Source organism: Phyllostomus discolor, chromosome 10, assembly GCF_004126475.2.
Source record: "Phyllostomus discolor isolate MPI-MPIP mPhyDis1 chromosome 10, mPhyDis1.pri.v3, whole genome shotgun sequence".
Taxonomy (NCBI): Eukaryota; Metazoa; Chordata; class Mammalia; order Chiroptera; family Phyllostomidae; genus Phyllostomus; species Phyllostomus discolor.
This window is the reverse complement of record NC_040912.2, coordinates 70,499,526-70,522,318: the sequence shown is the minus strand read 5'-3', so window position 1 is coordinate 70,522,318 and position 22,793 is coordinate 70,499,526. Positions and strand designations below refer to the sequence as shown.

At 37.0% G+C, this 22,793-nt stretch overlaps 1 protein-coding gene across 1 annotated transcript in view; it reads left to right on the top strand.

Moving 5' to 3' along the window:
* Positions 1 to 22,793, top strand: part of SLC13A1 (solute carrier family 13 member 1) — a 113,270-nt gene that overhangs the window by 52,226 nt on the left and 38,251 nt on the right. The window contains exon 7 of the mRNA XM_028525207.2: positions 21,839 to 21,990. Coding sequence (XP_028381008.1) covers positions 21,839 to 21,990 — 152 coding nt within the window. The remainder of the gene's footprint in view (positions 1 to 21,838; positions 21,991 to 22,793) is intronic.

Sequence of the window (22,793 nt, the reverse complement as noted above, 5' to 3'; positions counted from 1 at the left end):
CTTTTTACAAACTATATAGTTTACTTAATTTTTATTTGTTCTTTTATTTTGTTTTTTTCCACTAAAATCTTTGTTTATTTGTTTGTACCTCAAATATCTACTTAACTGTCATAGAATAAGCATTTAGTAAATATTTGCTGAGTGAATGAATAAGTTCAGTAACATTTTTCTTAAATAATTACAGTTAGATTAAACAATTCATTCTGAATATAAACTAATAATAGAGGATGCAAACTGATAAAGGTTGAAAGATAAAATCATAGATCAGATTAATATCACCTTTTTACAGCTTTGTTGAGATATTATTGACATATAACATTGTGTAAATTTAAGGTACATAACATGTTGATTTCATACACTTATATACTGCAAAATGTTTACCATCATTGAGTATATTAACACCTCCATCATGTTACATAATTTATTGTGTATGTGTTTTGAAAACACGTAAGATCTACTCTCCTTAAAACTTTCAACTATCTAAGTATTATTGCATTGTCGTACATTAGAGCCTCAGAGCTCACTCCTCTTATGACTGCAGGTTGTACCCTCTGGACCACCTCCCCCCATCTCTCCCATCCCCAGACCCTGGTAACCACCACTCTACTCTGTTTCTGTGAGTTTGGTCTTTTAGATTCCACATATAAATTGTCTGGGTGTTCTGGGTATTTTTTTTCTAGCTGCTATTGAAGTGTTTGAGTTCTTTACATATTTTGGATATTACCCCCATTGATGCCTTATCAGATATATGATTTGCAAATATTTTCTCCCATTCCATAGCTTGCCTTGTCATTTTGGTAATGGTTGCTTTTGCTGTGCAGAAGTCTTTTACTTGATATGGTCTCAAATGAAAGGATTTAGGCAGTTAGGACTTATTAACTTTTGCTTTTATGCTTCTGTTTTTGATGTCCTATCAAAAAAATCCTTGTTAAAACCAATGGAAAGGAAGTGTTCTCATGTTTTCTTCTGGCAGTTTTATGGTTTCAGTTCTTACATTTAAGTCTGTAATCCATTTCAAGTTAATTTTTGTGAGTGGTATAAGATAAGGGTCCAATTTCCTTCTGCATGTGGATATCCATTTTTCCCACTACCATTTATGGAAGAAACTATCTTCTCCCTATTGAGTAATTCTGGCTCGCTTAGCAAATATTAGTTGACTATATATGTGAAGGTTTATTTCTAGGCTCTCAATTGTGTTTCATTGATCTGTGTGTCTATATTTATGCCAACACCAAACTATTTTGATTATTATCGCTTTTTAGTATAGTTTGAAGTCAGAAAGTATGATATCTCCATCTTTGCCCTTTCTCAAGATTGCTTTGGCTATTTGAGGAGATTAATTTTATTTTTGATGGAAAGGAAATAAGGATTTAGAACTGAAATTTATCAGCCCTAAAATTCTTGTTATTAGAACTACAAAATTATGTTGTAGATAAAAATGAAGATAATTTTGCCATTGCTACTGCTGCTGCTGATGGTGATAATTATATGCTGGTTTTGAAGATGATGAATATTTATTAGTTCCTTAGATTCCAGGAACTGATTAAGGAGTACTCATATCTAGGGGTCAGATTCCTATGCTGCGTACTTAGAGAGAAATGCGTCCATGATTCACCAAGTTCCCATGGCCCAAACATTAGCAGAGCTCTGCACTTGTGCCCAGAATAAAAGTGGTAGGTAGGTATGTGGCCCATAGATCCTGCATTACTCCAAAAGTAGCTGAAATGTTTTTAGAAAAGAAAAGGAAGAAAAAGAAAGAAGACCCAAAAAGGACACTGACAGTGCAAAGGGCCAACTATTTGTCAGGTTCCAGTGGGGAAACCAGGAGGCCAATCACCACATGTTGTTTCCATGAGAAATGAGTTTTGGGTATCCAAAACTTAATTTTTACATACCATCAGAAGAACCAAGTGGCTAGACTTCCCTTTCCCTTATAATCACTAATATCATTCAAAGAGACACCCCAGATTTTTTGCACTGCCTTAATTTCTAAACTTCTAGCCATCATAAAAGGAAAGAAATTGGAAAACCAATATGCTTTTATATTTTCTTTTTAAAAGATTTTATTTTTTAAAGATTTCTTTTACAGTGATGTGTGAGAGAAGCACGTATTTATTGCCTCTCACACATGCCCAACCTGGGACCCAGGATGCAGCCCAGGCATATGCCCTGACTGGAATTTGAAACGGCAACCTTTTGCTTTGCAGAATGACACCCAACCCACTGAGTCACACTGGTCAGGACTAGTATGCTTTTAATAAAAGGTCTGAGATTATTATTTTTCATTCATCTTATATAATTTTTAGTTCCCCAAATGGAAAAGTTTAAAGGAAAAATTTCCTTGAACCAATTGAATCTTGCTTTTAATTAGGTATTGTTTAGTTTGGGGATGAAAATTCTTATTATTTAAAAACCAGATCTTATAAGATAGCAGCACCCTTAAGTGTTCTTTAGGAATTCGAAAAACCATATGACAGCAGTAAGCATGGTTCATGATATTAGAGATGAAGGGTATCAGTTCTTCCAAGTGAGGCAATACCAAGTCTAGAATATCCAGCCCCTAGATTAAATATGAAAAAGGTATTTTAGATCAGACCAGGTGGTGCTACAGATAAAAGTCAGCTCTCCTTGATTACTCTTTCCTTCTCTTAGACTGGGTGAAACTGTGTGGCAAAGCCCATTGTTATTGCTGCTCAGTCCTCACCTGACATATCCTAGGTGTCTCCTTTTCCTCACCCAGCCGATTCCTATGGTTTATAGAGAGGTGAGAGGAAGAGACACTACCACACATTCTTTAGGAGTCACAACAGCAGAAAAAAGACAAGAGATAACAAATGTTGGTGAGGATGTGGAGAAAACGGAACCCATGTAAATTGATACAGCCACTATGGAAAACACTGTGGAGGTTCTTCAAAATATTAAAAATAAAACTGCCATATGAGCCTGCAATTCTGCTTTTAGGTATTTATTCAAATAAATTAAATCACTGTTTCAAAGAGATATCATCACTCCCGTGTTCCTTGTAGCATTATTCACACTAGCCAAGATATGGACACAACCTAAGTGTTCATCAGCAGACGAATGGATAAAAGGATGTGTTACACATATACAATGGCATATTATTCAGCCATGAGAAAGAAGGAAATTCAGTCATTTGTAACGAGATGGATAAACCTTGAAACATTATTCTAAGTGAAATAAGCCAGAGAAAGACAAGTAATGCATGGTATCATTCACATGTGTAATGTTAAAAAAAAAAAACAAAAGGAAAACTCATAGTAATAAGGAGTAGAAAAGTTGTTTGCCAGGAACTGGTGGGTAGAGTAAATAGGGAGATGTTCATAAGAGGGTACAAAGTTTTGGCTTTAAGATAAATAAGGTCTGAGCATCTAACATCAAATGTGGTGACTATAGTTGACAACACTTTTGTATGTTTGAGATTGGCAAGAGGAGTCGTACTTGAGTATCTCACCGATAGAAAGAAAAGAGATGTGAGGTAATGGATGTTTTATTGGCTGGATGGAGGTAATCATTGAATATATACCTGTGTCAGATCTCTATGATGTTAACTTTAAATACCTTGCAATTTCACTTGTCAATTATACCTGAATAATGCTGAAATAAATTGTGAGATACTTAAAGTGTACATCGTGATGATTTGACAAGTACTCATGATAAAAGGATCCCTCCCCCCATGTAGGTGATTGGCACATATATCACCTCATTTATTTGTTTGTGTATTTTGGTGGAAAATTTGAGTTGTGCTCTTTTGGGAAGTGTGAGATGTGCAGTGTGGTGTTGTCAACTGTACTTGCCACATTTTGCATTGGATCCTCAGTCCGTATTCATCATACAGCTGAAAGTTTGTTCCCTTGATGGCCTTTTTTTAACTTGGCAATTTTCTGTGCCTTTAGGAACACAAGATGAAGTTGAATTGTTAAAAGAAATCATAACTCTTCTCACTAATACAATTTATAAGAACTCAATCTATTCAACTGAGAATGTAGAAGCCTCATTTTCAATAGTATTATATCAGGAGAAACGATTAAATTTCTGACATATAATGGGGATGTAATATGCTCCACAAAGAGTATAAATTAGAGTGAAGGTAATTGCCTGCCTATAGACCAGTAGGTAGACCCTAATCCATCTGAAATTCTGCCAGGTGTATTTTCTGAAAGAAGAAAGAAGTGGTGGCAACAGTTGGTGAGGTAAATTCACTTCTGAATAAAGAGTTTATTTAACATTCATTAAGAAAAAGAATCATAGCAGCAACCAGTAAACATGACCTCACTCCAGATTTCAATTTCTATTATAGTCAAAGCCTAGCTCCATTGATGACTATAATTAGCTGGGTTTCCACAAAACATTTTGTTGTTAAAGAAGTGATTGACTGTTGATGATATCTTGTCTCCATATATCTTGAAGCAAATAACATAAGCTCAGCCATGTTGGAAGCATCTGTACTTTCCTCTAATTACACAGCACACCTCCTACACTGTATAAGGTATCCTAATACTGTATTTTGTTTCTTAAAATCCTCAGCCATGTTTTTCTATGTATCTTTCAATGGTATTTCCTAGCAAAGAAATACATTTATTTTGTCACCAAATTTTTTAAATATATTTGTTTATGAAATATCTTATACATATTTATAAAATGTAGAAAGCCTAAGTAATAAAACGAATAAAATACAATATACTATACCTTGGATTAAAAAAGAGAACATAACAGTTTCTAGAAAGTCCTGTGAGCCCTTCTCTGATTCCAGCTCCTTTTCTTACACAATTACATCCAACCCCTTACCAAGAGAGCCACAGTCCAGAATTTTGTGTTAGTCATTCTCCTATTTCTTGTCAGAGTTAGCACTTGTATTAGTTACTTGTTCACCACAACGAAGACCTGAAAGAGCAATAGTTTTAACAAGATAAAAATAGGCTTGTGTGGTGGCTCCACTGTCAGGATGACCCTACCTGTTGCTGCCTCTACTCTGCCTTCCTCAAAATCTATTCAATCAAATTTGCTGGCTGTGCTTTTCAAATCATCTGTGACTTAATTTTTTTCCTGCTTAATCCAGCAATTAACAAAACTGTATTGTTAAAATCTCCCTTTATGTTGTGAATGTCTATTTCTTCTGATAGTTCAGTCAGTTCTAGTTTTTAATATATTTTTATATTATTTAGATTATGTCATCATGTCCTTACCAGTTTGGAGTGTTTATATATTACTGATTAATTAACACTTTTACCATTTTGCAGTGCTCCTGTCAATCTATACTAATTTTTGGGCACCTCAGAGTTTATTTGTCTGATGATAATATGGCATGCCAGATTTTTTAGCCTTTTACCTGGCATTTCTTACATTCTTTCACTTTTAATATTTCTGTATCCTTTTACCTTAAAAATATTTTGTTTATTTATATTTTAGAGAGAGAGGAAGGGAGGGAAACCTCGATATGAGAAAGAAATAATCAGTTGTTCCAGGCATGTGCCCTGTCCAGGACTCAAACTACCAACTTTTTGCTTTATGGGAGACACCCAATGAACTGAGCCATGCCAGTCAGGTCTATGTCCTTATATTTATCTCTCGTGAAACAAAAACAGACTTTTGCATTTTTATGCAGGTTGAAAATTTTTGCCTGAAAAGTTTGATTCACTTGAACTTTTTGCAACTCTATAAATTTAGAATTTTTAATGCCAGATTTCTATATTTTCCAAATATTCTTTCCATCTAACTTTCCTTAATTCTTTTCTCATTAATTCCTTTAAAAATGTGTGTGTGTCTCTTATATCTGTGTATTGGACTTTTCTAACAATTGTTGGGAATTTTCAGCCATCATTTCTCCTAGGCCTCTAGCCTAATACATGTTAAACTTTCTGACTCTGTCTTCTGTGCTTCTCATTTTTCTTCTCTGTGTCTTGCTGGGCTGCACCATGAATAATAACTTTGTATCTATCTCTTCCAATTCATTAATTCTGCCCTCAGCTATGTCTGTTTTGTTGTTTAACCCATCCATTGAGTTTTAAAGTCAGTTATTTCAATTTCTATAAATTCTATTTTTCTTTTTTCAAGATTTGCTTGGTAATTTTTATAGTTTCTTTCTCCTTACTTATGTATTACCTATCTTTTGTCTCCTTTGGCTAATCATAAATAAATTTATTTATATTCTGTGTCTTTCTTTGGTGTTTGAAGTCTTGTGGATCTCTCTCTTTGGCCTATTGTTTCCGGTTAGTTCTCCCTTTTGTTACTTTATTTTCTTGCATGTTTTATGCTTTTAAATATTGAAATATCTAATTTTCCTTGAAACTTCTATGGGAATTCTTCAATTCCTGGGTTGCAGCTGCATGGAAGAGCTTTGAGTTATATTACTGGTTTTTATTTTAATACACACACCAGCTAAGGTTAAAGATGCTCATGGTTAGTAGTTTTGAGGGTACATTATGGTTTCCCTAAATCAGCATGAGATTTCCTTGCTGTTTATTTTTGCAGAGGATACCAGCTATATGAGTGTCTTCCTATACTATTCCCTGCACAGCAAGGGCCTTAGGCATCATTGGCGTTGGCTGTCTCCTGCTCTGCCTGTAAAAGAATAAACACCCTCAGGTCAAAACACTGCCTCTTTAGTTACTTAAGATTCCACTTTCAGTTTTTTTAAGTCAAGGCCTTTTTTTTACCTCTGTATCAGTTTAGTGATACATTTTAAAAGGCACTTTTAAATATTTTAAACAGCATTTCATTTAATAGGGAATCTGTTTCATCATGCAGCTGGATAGAAAGTTCTATTGTATTTATATTTATATATTATTTCAGTCATTTTTATCACAAAAAAGTAAGATTTTTCCCAACAGCAGATATATTTTGCTTTTTGCTCTTCACTAAGAGATTACAAATGAAGCTTCTAAATAGTTAACATTTAGAATAATATCACTTTGTAAAATAAATTCTGGATTTACTTGACTTTCAACATTGTTGAAAAATAATTTCTATGAAGAGTCCTCATGTCTGGAGTGCTAAGTTTTTAATATTTGTCTATTCATCATACTAATATTATATAAACTAATATCACAATTCACAGTATGCACATTCTTTATTAACTACAGCAGATATAAATCACATTTCAAGGAGTTTTATTAATAACTTCAATTTTGTTACAAACTTCTCTGAGTTGTTCAGGCTCTTACCAATTACAGCTTCACCAGATCTTCATGAAGAGATCATATCAAGAGTCAAAGAACCTCCTCTTACATTTTCTGCTGTTCACTTACTTATTATCTTCATTCTGAAGTTTCTTTACAGAAATCATTTCCTGTAGAAATCACTTACAGCCACATGCATAGTGTGAGGGCTGGTTTAATTAAAATTAGAAAGCATACGCTATTATCCTCATAACCACTCACTTGCAAACTCAGTAAGCTGAGAGCAAATAAAGGAGACAGGGCCACGGGGTCCATCCCTCTGCACACTTGTGGCTTTTACTGTTCACTTCCTTTTCACCTACATCCTCCACCAGTGTGTGCCCCACCAAGGTCAATCTGTGCAAGGATTATTGTTTCCATTCATTTATTTCTTGTTTTTTTATGTAAAAAGAAATACTGTGCATCTTGCAATAAGATTGTAAATTGAATAGGTCCATTTACCTTCGGTCTACCCTCAATCCCCATTAAAACAAGAACAGATGAACCTTTTAAGTCATAAGACACAATTATGCAAACGTCAAGAGATGATAGCATAATTCTTTTGGAAACTGGAAAGTAAAAGAATGGGTGGGAAATGATTCAGTTATCCTGCCAAAGTAGAATCTTAAGTCAGCAGTGAAGAAAAACAATAAACCATCTAATTTACATAGCAGCAGCCCTCAAGGGTTTGAAAATGTTGAAAAGTGGGGGTGAGTAAAAAATTTCTTATGAAACAGTTAAATCCCCAAATTTCTTCCCCAACCCTACATGGATACAATTACTCCTCTCCCCGAAGAGACGTGTAATCTTTAGAGACTATGAAGCAGAGGGTAAGGAGAACCAGGCACAGTTCTGGGTTGAGGGAAGGTTTCACAACGACAATAGGTGCATTGAGTGGCAGTTTATATGCTGAATGGTGAGAATGCTGACTTTTGTCCTACCCAGTCCAGTAGCCAAGCCCATACCTACCAGGTGTCAGCAGGAGGGAGACCAAAAGTTCCTTTTGGGGAATGCAATCAGCACAAAGGGGAAGATGAAAGTATACAGCATTGGGTTTTCTCAAAAAAAAAAAAAAAGAAAAAAGCCCAGTCAGATGATACTGCCTTGAAGCCCACAGTCAACATCAAATCCCCAAGCACATGTACAGAGCTTCCAACCAGCCTAAGTAAGAGCAAACAATTAAAAATGCCTGGATATCTGAAGAAAGCCTTGGGCATAGAAAGAGAGAGTCCCAAACAAACAAAAATAAAAGAGAGATTTGCAGGAAACAGGGACTACACAAGAAGATGGAAACACAAGAAAAGAAACTATCGCTAATCTATTCTGAGAAGTAAATAAAGAAATTGCATTAGTGAAACAGGAATATATCCTATAAAAAGAAGACAAAAATAAAATAAATAATAAATGTAAAGATAAAATATAACTTGAAAATTTAGTAGGAAAAAAAGAAAATAGGATGTAATAGGAGTTTAAGAAAAACACTAGAGAAAAACAAGAAGATTCATTAAAAATTCAAAAACTTTTCCATAATGAAGACTACTATTTTTATGACTATAAGACCCACCAGGTGCCAGTACAAGAGATGAAAGAGACCCACATAGCAAAGGACATTAAGATTTTAAAATACTGTGGGTAAAGAGAAGATCTTAAATATTTGTTTCCAGAAAGGAAGAAAAACAGATTCCCTAAAAATGATAAAAATATAAGCAGCTGAAGACTTCTCAGTAGCAATATTGGCAACTCAGAGACAGCAGGAAAAAAAATGCCTTCAAAGTTCTGAGTGACATTTCCAATCTAGAAATCAATATCCATCAAACTATCAATGAAGCAAGAAGATAAACTAGCATCCAGATAGCTCATGGCAGGCCTTGGACAAAAATGGCAAGGTTTAGAGCAGGCAGGAAGGCTCTAGAGGGGATGTCTATAAGGCAATGAAATCAGTAGACTATTTGAGATAGAATAGGTAGCCTATCATTTGAATGTTCTGAGAGAAGATGACCTAAATCCAGTGACTTAGTGATATATACTTAGAAAACAGCAAATAAGAATGCAGGGGAAGTGAAAAATAGGAAAAATAATGTATATCCTAGTGCTAAGCTGATCATAAATCTCTAGACAACACCCTGAACACTGAACTCCTCTGTAAGCAAAGTTATAATCCATGCTGAGGGGGTACTGGAGACATGAAAACATGAGTGTGTTTGGTGGGGGAGGCTGTGAAAGGAAATGCAAGTCACACCTAATGTAGTGGAAATGTAATTGAGTTGCTTACAACTTAGAAATCAAGAGATAGTATCACATGAATATTAAGGTAAGTGCATTTGGATATTAGGAAATATCCAAAAGAGCTAGAATATTTAAAGTCAGTCTTTGACAAGCAGAAAGCATCTAGCAGAAAGTAGTACTTTGTGCAACTAATCTTACATAATTATTTAAATATACATGGAAACCATAATACTTTCCTACCACACTCACCCAAATGAATTATTTTCTACAGCACTGTGGAGACCACTGGTTAAGTCCAATTATGGTTTATGTTAGCACCTGAGGTTGGAAATGTGGAACATGCCCCTGGAATCTGCAGTCACTGCCACCAGGTGGCAATACTGAGTTATATCTGGACTTGCAGAATTTCTGTTCTGAAATATCCGTTGAGCAGCATATATATGTTATGTCATAGGATTCTGAATTTGGTCATGTCCTGGATAAAACTTTTTCAGTCACTTAAAAGAATTTGTGGAACTCATACAAAGGTTTAGATGCCTTTGTGTGAACTATGAATGTATGACTCAGCTGAGATTGAATAAAAACACAGTGGGTTACATACAATTGCTGGGGTGAAAGCAGTATGAAATGTAATTAAACGTCAAGCCTGAGATGTAGGTACAAAGATTCACATGAGTAAGAAGTGTCCTGGGAGGCAGGAAGATACAAGGAAAATCATCAAGAGGGAAGTCACACATGGATTCTGGCTTCAATCTGCTATGGCCAGCTATGTCAAAGTTGAGACTCATTTTGCTGTTCTGAAAAATTAAGTCCCTGTAACCAGGTAATCTCTAAAATTCTCTCTGCCCTATTAGTCTATGATTCTTTTATTATTAAAAACCCATTTTATGATTGTGGAAGACACAAAAATTATCAAGAAGGTAGCAGATACTCTCCCCTGCCCATAATCTCATTATTATTTTAACATAATTCATTTTGGTCTTATTCTAGCACACATGTATATGGATATATTTTTATTTTTAAAGAGTATGTAATTCTGCATATTTAATTTCACTGTGGAACACACAAAACAAGCACATACCCACTCACAGAATGTCCATGGCAATGCCCTTTGGTTACTAGCACAGGAGATTTCCTCTGGCCTCTTCACCTCTGACTGTCTTCACCCTCACCCTTCTACACGTTTTGCTTCTCCTTCTTTACTTCGGATTTTTTTTCCTCCCTAAACTTGCAAGGGAGAAAACATAACACACACACACATAATTCCTTCTTCACTTACAGATAAATGTAGTTATTATTTTGTTGTGCTGACAGCTGCAAACATATGCCCCCAAATCCGGGTCTTACTCTCTACCCCTAAAGACTTATTCCAACCCCCTCTTAAGCTAGAGCCAAACCCTGGTCTCAGATTGAAACTACTGCCCTGTAGAGCAAATTAATCTTCTGGGGACCTGCCCCCATTCTTTTTGTAGTTCTGGCACCCATAGTTGGCTCAATTAGTGGCTCATCTCTGACTTTCCAAGAGCTCAGTTTTTCTGCCCACTGCCCTCTACTACTGGTCCTCTGGTCCTCAGTCTTTGCCCCTTATCACATTATCAATTCTTCAGCTAGTTCAGTCCAGCAATCACCTGCCCTAAGCAAAAATAACAATAGAGCTGACTGTGTGGGGCTCCGGTTTACTGGCTAGATAAAAAATGTGGTGTCCCTCCCACCTCCCAAACACTTCCATTTAACCGTGCTTTATGATAACATGAGTGTTACAATTTAATGTAGCATTTGATTTTACCTTGAGTTTTTAATACATTTCTAAATTGTGATATTGCATAGACATTACCTATATGCATTAATGTATGTTTTAAAGGTCTTCATATAAGAAAAAAGTGTAGAAAATCCATAATGGGTAAAGCATGGCAAATATATTAATATTTTTTATTTTTATTTTAAATTTTATATCATCCAGTACAGTTTACTGATTGCTGTATTAGTATATATGTGCATGTATTTTCCATTAAGCTTTTATATAAAATTAATTTTTCTTTGTATATTTGAAAGTTTTAATGTGACAATGGGAAGTTACATATACTTTACATCTTTAAGTTTTCTTTTTTAAAGTATATTTTATTGATTATGCTATTAGTTTTCCCAGTTTTTCCCCCTTTGTCCCCCTCTGCCCTGAACCCACAACTCACCAGCATTCCCCCACCTCAGTTCATGTCCATGGGTTGTACATATAAGTTCTTTGATTTCTCTGTTTCCTATACCATTCCAGACCTCTCCTGATCTATTTTGTGCCTGCCAATTATGCTTCTTCTTCCCTGTACCTTTCCAGCCCTATTCTTCCCCTCTCCTTCCCCACTGAAAACCCTCCATGTGATCTCTATTTCTCTGATTCTGTTCCTGTTCTAGTTGTTTGCTTAGTTTTTGTTTTCATTGTTTTTCTTTTTTTTTTTTTGGTTCATTTGTTGATAGTTGTGAGTTTGTTATTTTACTGTTCATAGTTTTCAATCTTCTTCAATTTCTCCAATAAGTCCCTTTAATGTTTCATATAATAAGAGCTTGGTGATAATGAACTCCTTTAATTTGTCCTTATCTGGGAAACACTTTATCTGCCCTTCCATTCTAAATAATAGCTTTGCTGGATAGAGTAATCTTGAATGGAAGTCCTTGTCTTTCATGACTTCAAATACTTCTTTCTAGCCCCTTCTTGCCTGTAAGGTTTCTTTTGAGAAATCAGCTGATAGCCTTATGGGCACTCCTTTGTAGGTAACTCTTTCCTTTCCTCTTGCAGCTTTTAAGATTCTCTGTTTGTCTTTAATGTTGGGTAACTTAATGGTGATGTGCCTTGGTGTGTTCTTCTTTGGGTCCAATTTCTTTGGGACTCTCTGGGCTTCCTGGACTTCCTAGAAGTCTATTTCCTTCACCAGATTGGGGAAGTTCTCCTTTGTTATCTGTTCAAATAAGTTTTCAACTTCTTGCTCTTATTCTTCTCCTGGTACCCCTGTGATTCGGCTATTGCAACATTTAAAGCTGCCCCAGAAGTTCCTGAGCCTCTCCTCATTTTTTAAAATTTTTTGCTTCTTCATTCTGTTCCAGATGGATATTTATTTCTCCCTTTTGTTCCAATCTGTAGATTTGAGTCCCAGTTTCCTTCCCATCACTGTTGGTTCCCTGTGTATTTTGCTTTATTTCACTTTGGGTAGCCTTCCTTTGTTCCTTCATTTTGCGACCAAGCTCAAACAGTTCTGTGAGCATTTTGATTACCAGGGCTTTAAATTCTCCATCAGATAGGTTGGCTATCTCCTCATCGCTTAGCTCATTTTCTGGAGTTTTGATCTGTTCTTTCATTTGGGCCTTATTTCTTTGTCCCAGCACACCTGTTAAGTTGTAAGGGGGCCGGGTATTAGGTAGTCACCAGGACAGGGCAACCCTCCTTGCTGTGCCACAGCCCTGCCTGTGGGGGAGGGGCCAGAGAGGGTACAATGCAGCTTGCCTGCTTAGCTCTAGCCCCACTTTCCAACTAACCCTCCTGTGACACTGGGAGTTTCTCCCTCCCTGGCAACCCCCACCATAGTTTGCGACTACCTTTGAGTTTTAGTTTCCCATTCTGCCAGCCCTGCCTCACTCTTGAGGTCCGATGCCTTGCCCTGGGACCTCTCAGCCAGCCCCGCCTGTACCGTCTGCCTCCTTGCCTCGGGTCTCCTCTGCCCGCCTGGCTGCCCATCTTCTTCCTACCAGCCTGGTTGAATGTTTCTTTAATTCCTTGGTTGTCAGAGTTCCATGCAGTCTGATTTTCTGGCACTTCTGGTTGTTTATTGTTTTTAGACTGGTTGTTATCCTCCTTTTGGTTGTGTGGGGAAGCAAAGGGTTTCTACCTACACCTCCATCTTGGCCGGAACTCCCTAAGTTTTCAGTCTTATTATCAACTTAGTAACATCCAAATTATATGTCACTCTCTGGCTTGTGGTTGAAGTCTTTCCTATAGTAAAATAACATTTAAGCCCTAAATTTCACCTTGTTTCATTCATAAGAATTTGTAAATTTACTTTGCTATTTTATTTATTTACCATTTATTTTTCAAATTTTCAGTGGGAACTTTTATCATATGGAACACAAAACATTTTTATCTAGGAAATATAAGGCAAGGAGACATTTGTAAATTAGTTTATTTGGGGTAAACAGTAGATATTTCTGGGGGCTAACCTTTAAGTTAGCTAGAAAATAAAAGGCAAATTACAGTTTTCAAGGTAGCTGGCCCTGTCGTGGTAAATGCCATTCCCATATCCACAGTGGCTCTTAGTTAGCAGAAACTTTTCCCTGTCATGATTTCTCAAAAAGATCTTTCAGTTCCAACGTCCCATTCAGCTATGGAACAGGGTGATCCTTCTTTTGTATATTTCTTAAATACATCTAGATTTGTTTTTTGACAGCTGCAGTGTGTAGAACAGATCTGAAATAGGCCAGAATTGTTGCAAGGAGGCCCATATGGAGGCTATTAGAGTCACCCAAATTCAGAGATGATGTCAACTTAGACCAACATAATAATGGGGATGAAAAAAATCACACAGTCCAGAAATATTTCAGTAGATAAGGCTGAGAGGACCTGAATGATTTCTTTTTTTACCCTAGCTTTTATTTGTATTTCAATGATTTTTCTACTAATGTTCTTTTTCTTTTTTAAAAAATATATTTTATTGATCATGCTATTACAGTTGTCCCAATTTTTCCCCTGCTACCCTGTTTACCCCTACCCTCCAGCAATTCCCCCACCTTAGTTCACGTCCATGGGTCATACATACAAGTTCTTTGCCTCCTCCATTTCCTATACTATTCTTAACCTCCCCCTGTCTATTTTGTACCTGCCATTTATGTTTCTTATGCCCTGTACTTTTTCCCCTGTCCTCTCCCTTCTTCCTCCCAGCTGATAACCCTTCAATGATCTCCATATCTATGATTCTGTTCCTGTTCTGGTTCTTCGTTTAGCTTGTTTTTATTTTGTTCTTTTAGATTCAGTTGTTGATAGTTGTGTTTGTTTTCATTTTAATATGCATAGTTTTGATCTTTTTCTTAGATAAATTCCTTTAACCTTTCATATAATAAGAGCTTGGTAATGATGAACTCCTTTAGCTTTACCTTGTCTGGGAAGCACTTTATCTACCCTTCAATTCTAATGATAGCTTTGTTGGGTAGTGTAATCTAGGTCATAGGTCCTTGCTTTTCATCAGTTTGAATGTTTATTGCCAATCCCTTCTGTCCTGCAAAGTTTCTTTTGAGAAATTAGCTGACTGTCTTATGGGAACTCATTTGTAGGTAACTCTCTTCTTTTTCTGCCTTTAAGATTCTCTCTTTCTATTTAATATTTGGCATTTTAATTATGATGTGTCCTGGTGTGGTTTTCTTTGGGTCCAACTTGTTTGGGACTTTCAATGCTTCCTGAACTCTATGTTTATTTCATTTGCCAAATTACGGATAATTTCTTTCATTATTTTTTTGCATGTTTTTATTTTTTAAATATATTTTATTGATTATGCTATTACAGTTGTCCCATTTTTTTCTCCCTTTTATTCCCCTCTGCCCTGTACCACCCCTCCCACCAGCATTCCCCCCATTTAGTATGAACTAAATGGGTCATACATATAAGTTCTTTGGCTTCTCTGTTTCCCATACTATTCTTAACACCCCCCGCCCCGTCTATTTTCTACCCACCATTTATGCTTCTTATTCCCTGTACCTTTTTCCCCAAACTCCCATGTCCCTCCCCACTGATAACACTCCATGTCATCTCTATTTCTGTGAATCTGTTCCTGTTCTAGTTGTTTGCTTAGTTTGTTTTTGTTTTTGTTTTTTTAGATTCAGTTGTTGATAGTTGTGAGTTTGTTGTAATTTTACTCTTCGTATTTTTGATCTTCTTCTTTTTCTTAAGTTAAATGCCCTTTAACATTTCATATAGTAAGGGCATGGTGGTGATGAATTCCTTTAACTTGACCTTATCTGGGAAGCACTTTATCTGCCCTTCCATTCTAAATGATAGCTTTGCTGGATAGATTAATCTTGGATGGAGGTCCTTGCCTTTCATGACTTCAAATATTTCTTTCCAGATCTTTCTTGCTTCTAAGGTTTCTTTTGAGAAATCTGCTGACATCTTATGGGAACTCATTTGTAGGTAACTGTCTCCTTTTCTCTTGCTGCTTCTAAGATTCTCTCCTTATTTTTAATATTGGGTAATGTCATTGTGATGCTTGTTGGTGTGTGCCTCCTTGGGTCAAACTTCTTTGGGGCTCTGGGCTTCCTGTACTTTCTGGAAGTCTATTTCCTTTGCTAGATTGGAGAAGTTCTCCTTTATTATGTTTTCAAATAAGTTTTCAATTTCTTGCTGTTCCTCTTCTCTTTCTGGCACCCCTATGATTTGGAAGTTTGAATGCTTAAAGTTGTCCCAGAGGTTCCTAAGCCTTTCCTTGTTTTTTGTTTTGTTTTGTTTTGTTTTGTTTTGAATTCCTGTTTCATTATTCTGTTCAGGTTGAATGCTTATTTCTTCCTTCTGTTCCAAATCATTGATGTGAATCCCAGTTTCCCATCACAGCTGGTTTCCTGTACCTTTTCCTTGATCTTACTTTTCATAGCCTTCACTTTTTCTTCCACTTTGCCACCATCCTGATTACAAGTGTTTTGCACTGTGATAGATAGGCTATCTCTTCTTTGCTTAGTTGTATTTTTTCTGCAGCTTTGGTCTGTTCTTTCATTTGGGACAGTTTTTTTTTTTTTTTTTTGTCTCAGCACGTGGTTACATGTAAGAGGTAGAACCTTAGGTATTCACCAGGGTGGGGCAACCCATGTAGCTGTATTGTGATGCTGTACATGGCAGAGTGGTCTAAGACAGAACAGTGACACTTGCTCAGCTCTTGGCCAGCTTTCAGTCACTATGTCTGCTTCCCACAGGCAAACTGGGCCCTTCTGGTGCCGATTCTCAGGTGGGTGGGTTTGTTACATTCTACGACCCTATGGGTGTTTCCAGAAAACTTTCCTGTGAGACTGGGAGTTTCTTCCACTGCCACTAGCCCCACAAGTTTTTCAGTCAGAAGTTTTGAGGCTTTATTTCTGGTGCTAGAACTCTGGGTTGCATGATCTGTCTCACTCCCCAGTTGTTTCTCCCAGTTTATCCACACACAAATGTGGGACCACTTACTCTGCTAGTCACCACCTGCCCCAGTCCTCCAGCCGCAGCCTTACTGCAGTTCCCCTCTGCTTCAGCTGCCTATCTCCACCTCTCCTACTGGTCTGGATAAATGTTTCTTCTTTAACTCCTTGGTTGTCGGACTTCCATTCAGTTCAATTTTCTGGCAGTTCTGGTTGTTTTTCATTTTTAAGTGTGTTGTTGCCCTACTTTTGATTATGTGAGGAGGCACAGTGTATCTATATATGCACTCCATCTTGGCTGGAAGACTCACCTTCAATTTTAAATGACAGGCTTGCTGGATAGAGCAGTCTTTTGTTACAGATTCTTGCTTTTCATCACTTCGAATATTTCATGCCAATCCCATCTGGCCTGGTGTTTCTGTTGAGAAATCAGCTGACAGTTTTATGGGAACTTCCTTGTAGGTAACTAATGGTCTCTCTCTTCCTGCCTTGAGTCTCTGTTTGTCTTTAGCCTTTTTAATTTTAATTATGATGTATCTTGGTGCGGATCTCTTTGGGTTCATCTTGACTGGGATTTTCTGTGCTTCCTGAACTTGTGTGCCCTTTTCCTTCACCAAGTTAGGGAAATTTTTAGCCATTATTTCTTCAAACAGGTTCTGTATCCCTTTCTCACTCTCTTCTTCTTTTGGTACCCCTATGATTCAGACATTGTTATGCTTTATATTGTCCCAGATGTTCCTTAGACTTTCCTCATTCTTTTTTAATTCTCAAATCTTTTTGATGCTGTTCTTGTGTGCTTAATATTATATTGTCCTCTAAATTGCTGATTCAATACTGTGTTTCATCTAACCTGCTGTTGATTCCTTCCAGTGTATTCTTCACTTCAGATACTGTATTCTTCATTTCTGACTGGTTCTTTTTTATGGTTTATGTGTCCTTATTAATTCTTACTATCTCTTTGTTTGAGTTCTTACTGAGATCATCCATTCTTCCCCTAGGGTCATTGAGAATGTTTATAACCACTGTTTTAAACTTAGCATTGGGTATCTTAATTGCTTCCATTTCAGTTAATTCTTTTTCTCTTGTTCTTTCACTTGGGACATGTTTCTTTGCCTCCTTATTTTGTCTCTGTGCATTAGGTAAATATGCTATGACTCCCAGACTTATAATGGCTTTATGATGAAGGTGTATGGTTGGGCTCTGTGGCGCAATCTTCCAGATCACTTGAGGTCCTTGCTCCAGGAATGTTTTTGTGGATTATGTCTACCCTCCTGTTGTAGTTGAGTCTTGAGTGTTGTAAGCCTGTTCATGGGTGGAGTTAACCCTTCAGGTTGGCTGACTATTAGGATAAACCCAAACCTTGCATGAGATATTATTCAGGTATAGCTCTCTGAGGTGAAGTTGTTCCCAGAAAGTTCTGGTGCCTACCAGAATCCCCCCTTAGGTGTGCCTGTTGTGTGGCTAGTTGGGTCAAGCTCTGGTGTGGTCTGAAACCCACCACTGTTTTTTTTGTTTCTAGGTCCAGTTGGGTGGGATTCAGGTGCAGGTTGATGTTGGACATGTGTAACTGGCCTGGGTTAACTCTCTGGAGCTACCACACCACTCATTCTTTGTGGCTGCATCTACTGGACCTAGGTGTGAGTGAAGGGGCCAATCTGTGCATAAGGCTCAGCCTCCTCCAGATTAGAACTGGCGGCAGATCAGTCTCAATGTGGTTTCTTCTGTAAATCCATGGTTGTAATATTTGAGTTTCAGCCAGGCTTCAGTTGGTTATTCAGGTTGACTCTTCTATAATGTAGCTTCAATTCTGGTTTGGGTCTGGGAACAGGTGAGTGTAGTTTTCATCTACTCTGAAATCATCTTGGAATCTCACCTGGTATATTTATATTAATTAAAATAATAAAAATATATGAAGAAATTATTTATAAAAATAAATGATACTCTGAGAGTGAATAAGCACCTATGACAGAGTTTCAAGAAATTCCAGTTTGGAGGAAGGATAAAGGAAAATGTACTGGTAAGAATGACAGAGTAAAATGAGAAGAAAATGTACTGGTAAGAATGACAGAAGAAAAACGAGAAGGGTGAGGTATCAGGGAAGTTCAAAGAAGAGTTTCCAACAGGAAGGAATGATGAACTCTTTTAGGTGCTGCCAAGAGGTATACAAAATTGAGAGAGAACTATGTAATATGGAGGTTATTGATAATCACAGCAAGTACATTTGGGTGGATTGAGGAGACAGAAACTAGACTGCAGTGGTTAAGGAAATGGAGTCAGTGAGGTACACACTCTTTTGAGTAGTTTAGTTGTGAAAATGGAGGTGAGTGAGGGCAGCAGTTTAATTGAGAGGAGGATTAGATTTTCTTTTCCTTTTGTAAAGGGGACTTGAAAATGATTAAATGTTGATGAGAAAATTGCAGTAAAACCTATTGTATAAGGTTTTTGAGAAGGCCTGATTGGGGTCCAGAAATAAGAAATTGGAGAAGAGACATTATTCTATTACATATATAGAAAAGGAGGAGAAGGCAGGCCAGATGCAGATTAGTTTCTGCCTTCTGCCAGAGTGAGCCCTCTGGCTGCTGGCATCTATTTTTCCTCTTGGGGCACATCTACCTGAGAAGAGTTAGGGGATTGAGAGGGAGGTCCAAAGAGAACAAGGAAGTTTTTGATTTTCTGGTGAAGACAAGTAGAGGAATTGGGTCAGAGAAACAGTAAGGTAGAGAGGCAGCTAGGACACTGTAGTTGAATTTTGTGGCCATGGATGTAGGGAACCCAGTCTCCTCTGCTATGCGTGTCATTCCCACCAACAGTGCTTGGTTGCTCAGGTGCAGACATGACACAGAGAAAATAAATGGTTGGGCTCATCCATAGTTGAAATTTTGTTAAGTAACTACCACTTAAAGAGAGACAATGAAGAGTTTAGGATTTTGTTAAAAAAGTAATTGAAAGTGGTGATGGTTTCATGGGTGTATATTTACTCCTACTCTCATTGAATTGTATACATTAAATATATATAGTGTTTTACATGTCAATCATACTTCAATAAAATGGTTTTAAAAGCTTGAACAAATATTTTGTTTACCATGGAATTGGAACTGGAAAAAAAAAAAGGAAGCTGACCTATCTGTTGGGAATAACTAAGTGCTTCAATGACCTAGACTTGCCAATAGAGTTGAGGGAGAGAAGGGATATAAGTAATTCAACAACAAAGTTGGGAGATAAATTGGTGGTGAAGGAACAGACTTTGTTAATATGGTAGTAAAATGAAACTCTTCATATCCCTGAGGAACTATAATATCAAGCGCATACCATAAGTATTCTCATATTGCACTTAAACAAGACTTGCAAAGAAAATGACAAAAAATCAATTCTAGTGTTCTGAAGTTTAAGTTTGAACACTTAAACTTAGTATTCAAAATGAGAGAAGGCTGAGTGATAGTCTACCTCCTTTGGAGCAAGTTGGAATATTTTCTCAAAACTCTTCTAACCTGTACCACCAAGGGGGAGGGAAGGGAAGAGCCTCCTACTTATTTTAAGATGGTGAGTTAGAGAAACCACCACTTGGAAAACTTGAGAATCTGCTCCCTAGACTTAGAAGACATTGATGGACTAGGTTTGGAAACACTCTTGAAAATTTTGAAAGTGAAAGGCAATGGCTGAAGTTCCTTGCCTAATGGAGTTTCAGCTGCACTTTTTTTTGCCAACAGGGCAGAGGTATCCATTTCTCATGAACCAAATGTCAGGAACATGTGGGAAAGGGGTGTTTGAGGTCATTTGAAAAGCAACTTTCCTCAAGAGAGCTTCTTGACAGGGCAAGTTGACCTCAGCATGAAGAGATGTGGGTGGACCATCACATGCAGAAATCACTGTTGTGTCACAGCTACCAAGTGGAAGAAATGAATTAACTTACAAAGGAGGAGCATGACTCTAATGCTATTATTTGAGTTATATAAATCTTTTAGGAATCCATAAAAGAAATCATAAGATGCAGGAGCCATTTTTCCCATGCCTCAAGACTGAAGGGTACCACTCATCTCCTGATCCTGTCCATCCGCTGCTGTTCCAAACATGAAGGACTTAGAAGCTGACACTAGCAAGTTGTGGAAGGAACTGAGCCAGGAAAGAGAGATAAAGCCAAACCCACAACCCTCTTTCCAACTATCAGCTTTTAAGCAGGCAGATCTAGAGAAGAAGGTTTAACTTTAAAGTTGGGACTTTTACTATTAAATGAAAGACTTTTCATGTCAACTACTCAAATGAGGTTTTTTTTGATTCTAAATGTTATTGAAAAACTTTATTAAACAAAGTGACAAGAAAAATTATAGATTCTGCCCTAGGTTTCACCCCAGAGATGGCAAAAATCAAGCCAACAGAGTGTGTTTATATAGGCTATGGGTGAGAAAAGGAATGAAGTGGCTTTTGTCTTTCACCCTACAAAGTCCTATACTTAAACAAAACACATTACGTATGGTGATTTCCAAGATGCAATCATTTGAGAATGTGCTGCTATCCAAAATGGACTATAGGAGACAGTGATCGAGGCAGAGCAGAGTTGAAGGTCTCTGGAAATGAGGTAGAAAAATCTGTAAAACCAGGATATTTGAAGAATTATTCAAGAACAAGTTATAATTATCCAGGCACCAAGGTAGGGAAACACTCCCAAGAGTGTCTGAGGAACTTACTGCCATGTACTACCAATTCAGCAGAAAAATAGTAGAAAGATTTGGAAGTGAAGGTGAAAAGGGAAGAAAGGAGGAAAGAATTGGTTGGGGAATAAGAATGAAGTATGAGCAAATGAATGAAACTGTCTGTAAAATATTTCAATGGTTTCAGGTTAAATATTTTTATTGTTACATTTCTATTGATGGAAAGATAAATGCTGAACTATCAGGCTGTCACAACAAAATACCATAGATGGGTGGCTTGGACAGTGTGTATTTATTTCTCATAGTACTGGAAATAGATATCTAAGTTCAGGGTGCAACAGGATACTTGTCTGGTGATGACTCTCTCCTCAGGTTGCAGATTGCCACCTTCTCTGTGTTCTCACAAGGCAGAGAGATCAAGTTCTGTTATCTCCACTCATAAGAACATTAATCCTATCAAACCAGGGCCCCACCATTATAATCTCATCTAACCCTGCTTAACTCCCAAAGGCTGAATTTCCAAATACCATAACATTGTGGCGTAAGGTTTCAGCATATGAAATTTGGGGGGACACAAACATGCAATTCATAACAAAGTTATTACTGTTTGTCATGACTACAAATAGAACCGTTCTCATAATACATTTTCTTATTTGACAGAATTCAGTTACAAGCACCAAATATCGAACAAAGGAGAACCACATGATGTGTAAACTTATGTGTTTGTGTGTTACTTACTCTTCTACCATTGGTGGACTGACAACCATCACTGGGACCTCCACCAACTTGATCTTCGCCCAGTATTTCAATTCGTAAGTAATATTATTGGACTGGTGATTTAATAAATGGGTAGCACACAACTAACCTAATTTAGAGACTCCAGGAACAGAGATGCTCTATTGGGTTAATTCTCCTCTGTTCCCCATCAGGACATTCATATGTCTAGAGGCCTTCCTTTCTATTGAGAGTTAAATATGGAAGACATAATAAATTAGCAGGCACCTACAGATTCCCCAGGTCCATTCAGAAGAGGTAACTTCTGGCTGACCATTCTGATCAAACAGGGAAGGTGTTTTAAATTACAAATAATACTACAAATTGTAGTTAGAGGAAACAAAAAAGGGTTTTTTGCCTGGGACAATTTGCATAGAGTTTGGGAAATGGCACTTGAACTTAAACGATGAATGCCAAACAGAGGTACTAATTACAGAAGGCATGGCTTTGAATTCAAAAAGAATTGAGAAATTAAGCAATTACAAGAAATGGCAGTAATAAAAGTTTTCTAAGGAACAGATATATTACCCTAATATAAGTCTGGAACTGTGTTATCACTCCATCTCAGGAAATGGGAAATCTATGGATATATCAGAGTACTTGGAGTAGAAATCCCACAATATTCAGTCACTTACTTTGTGAATTTGAACCATAAAAAAGTACATTACTCTCTAAGATGTAATTTTTAAAAACATCTGCAATAAGCAAAGTTCATATGATTATTGTGAGAATTAAATGAGGTAACTATGTAAAATACTTGGCACTAGGTAAGAACTATTGAATCAACAGTTTGAAAATCCGGACTTTTATGTGAGAGCTCAAACTGTTTCTACACCCCAAG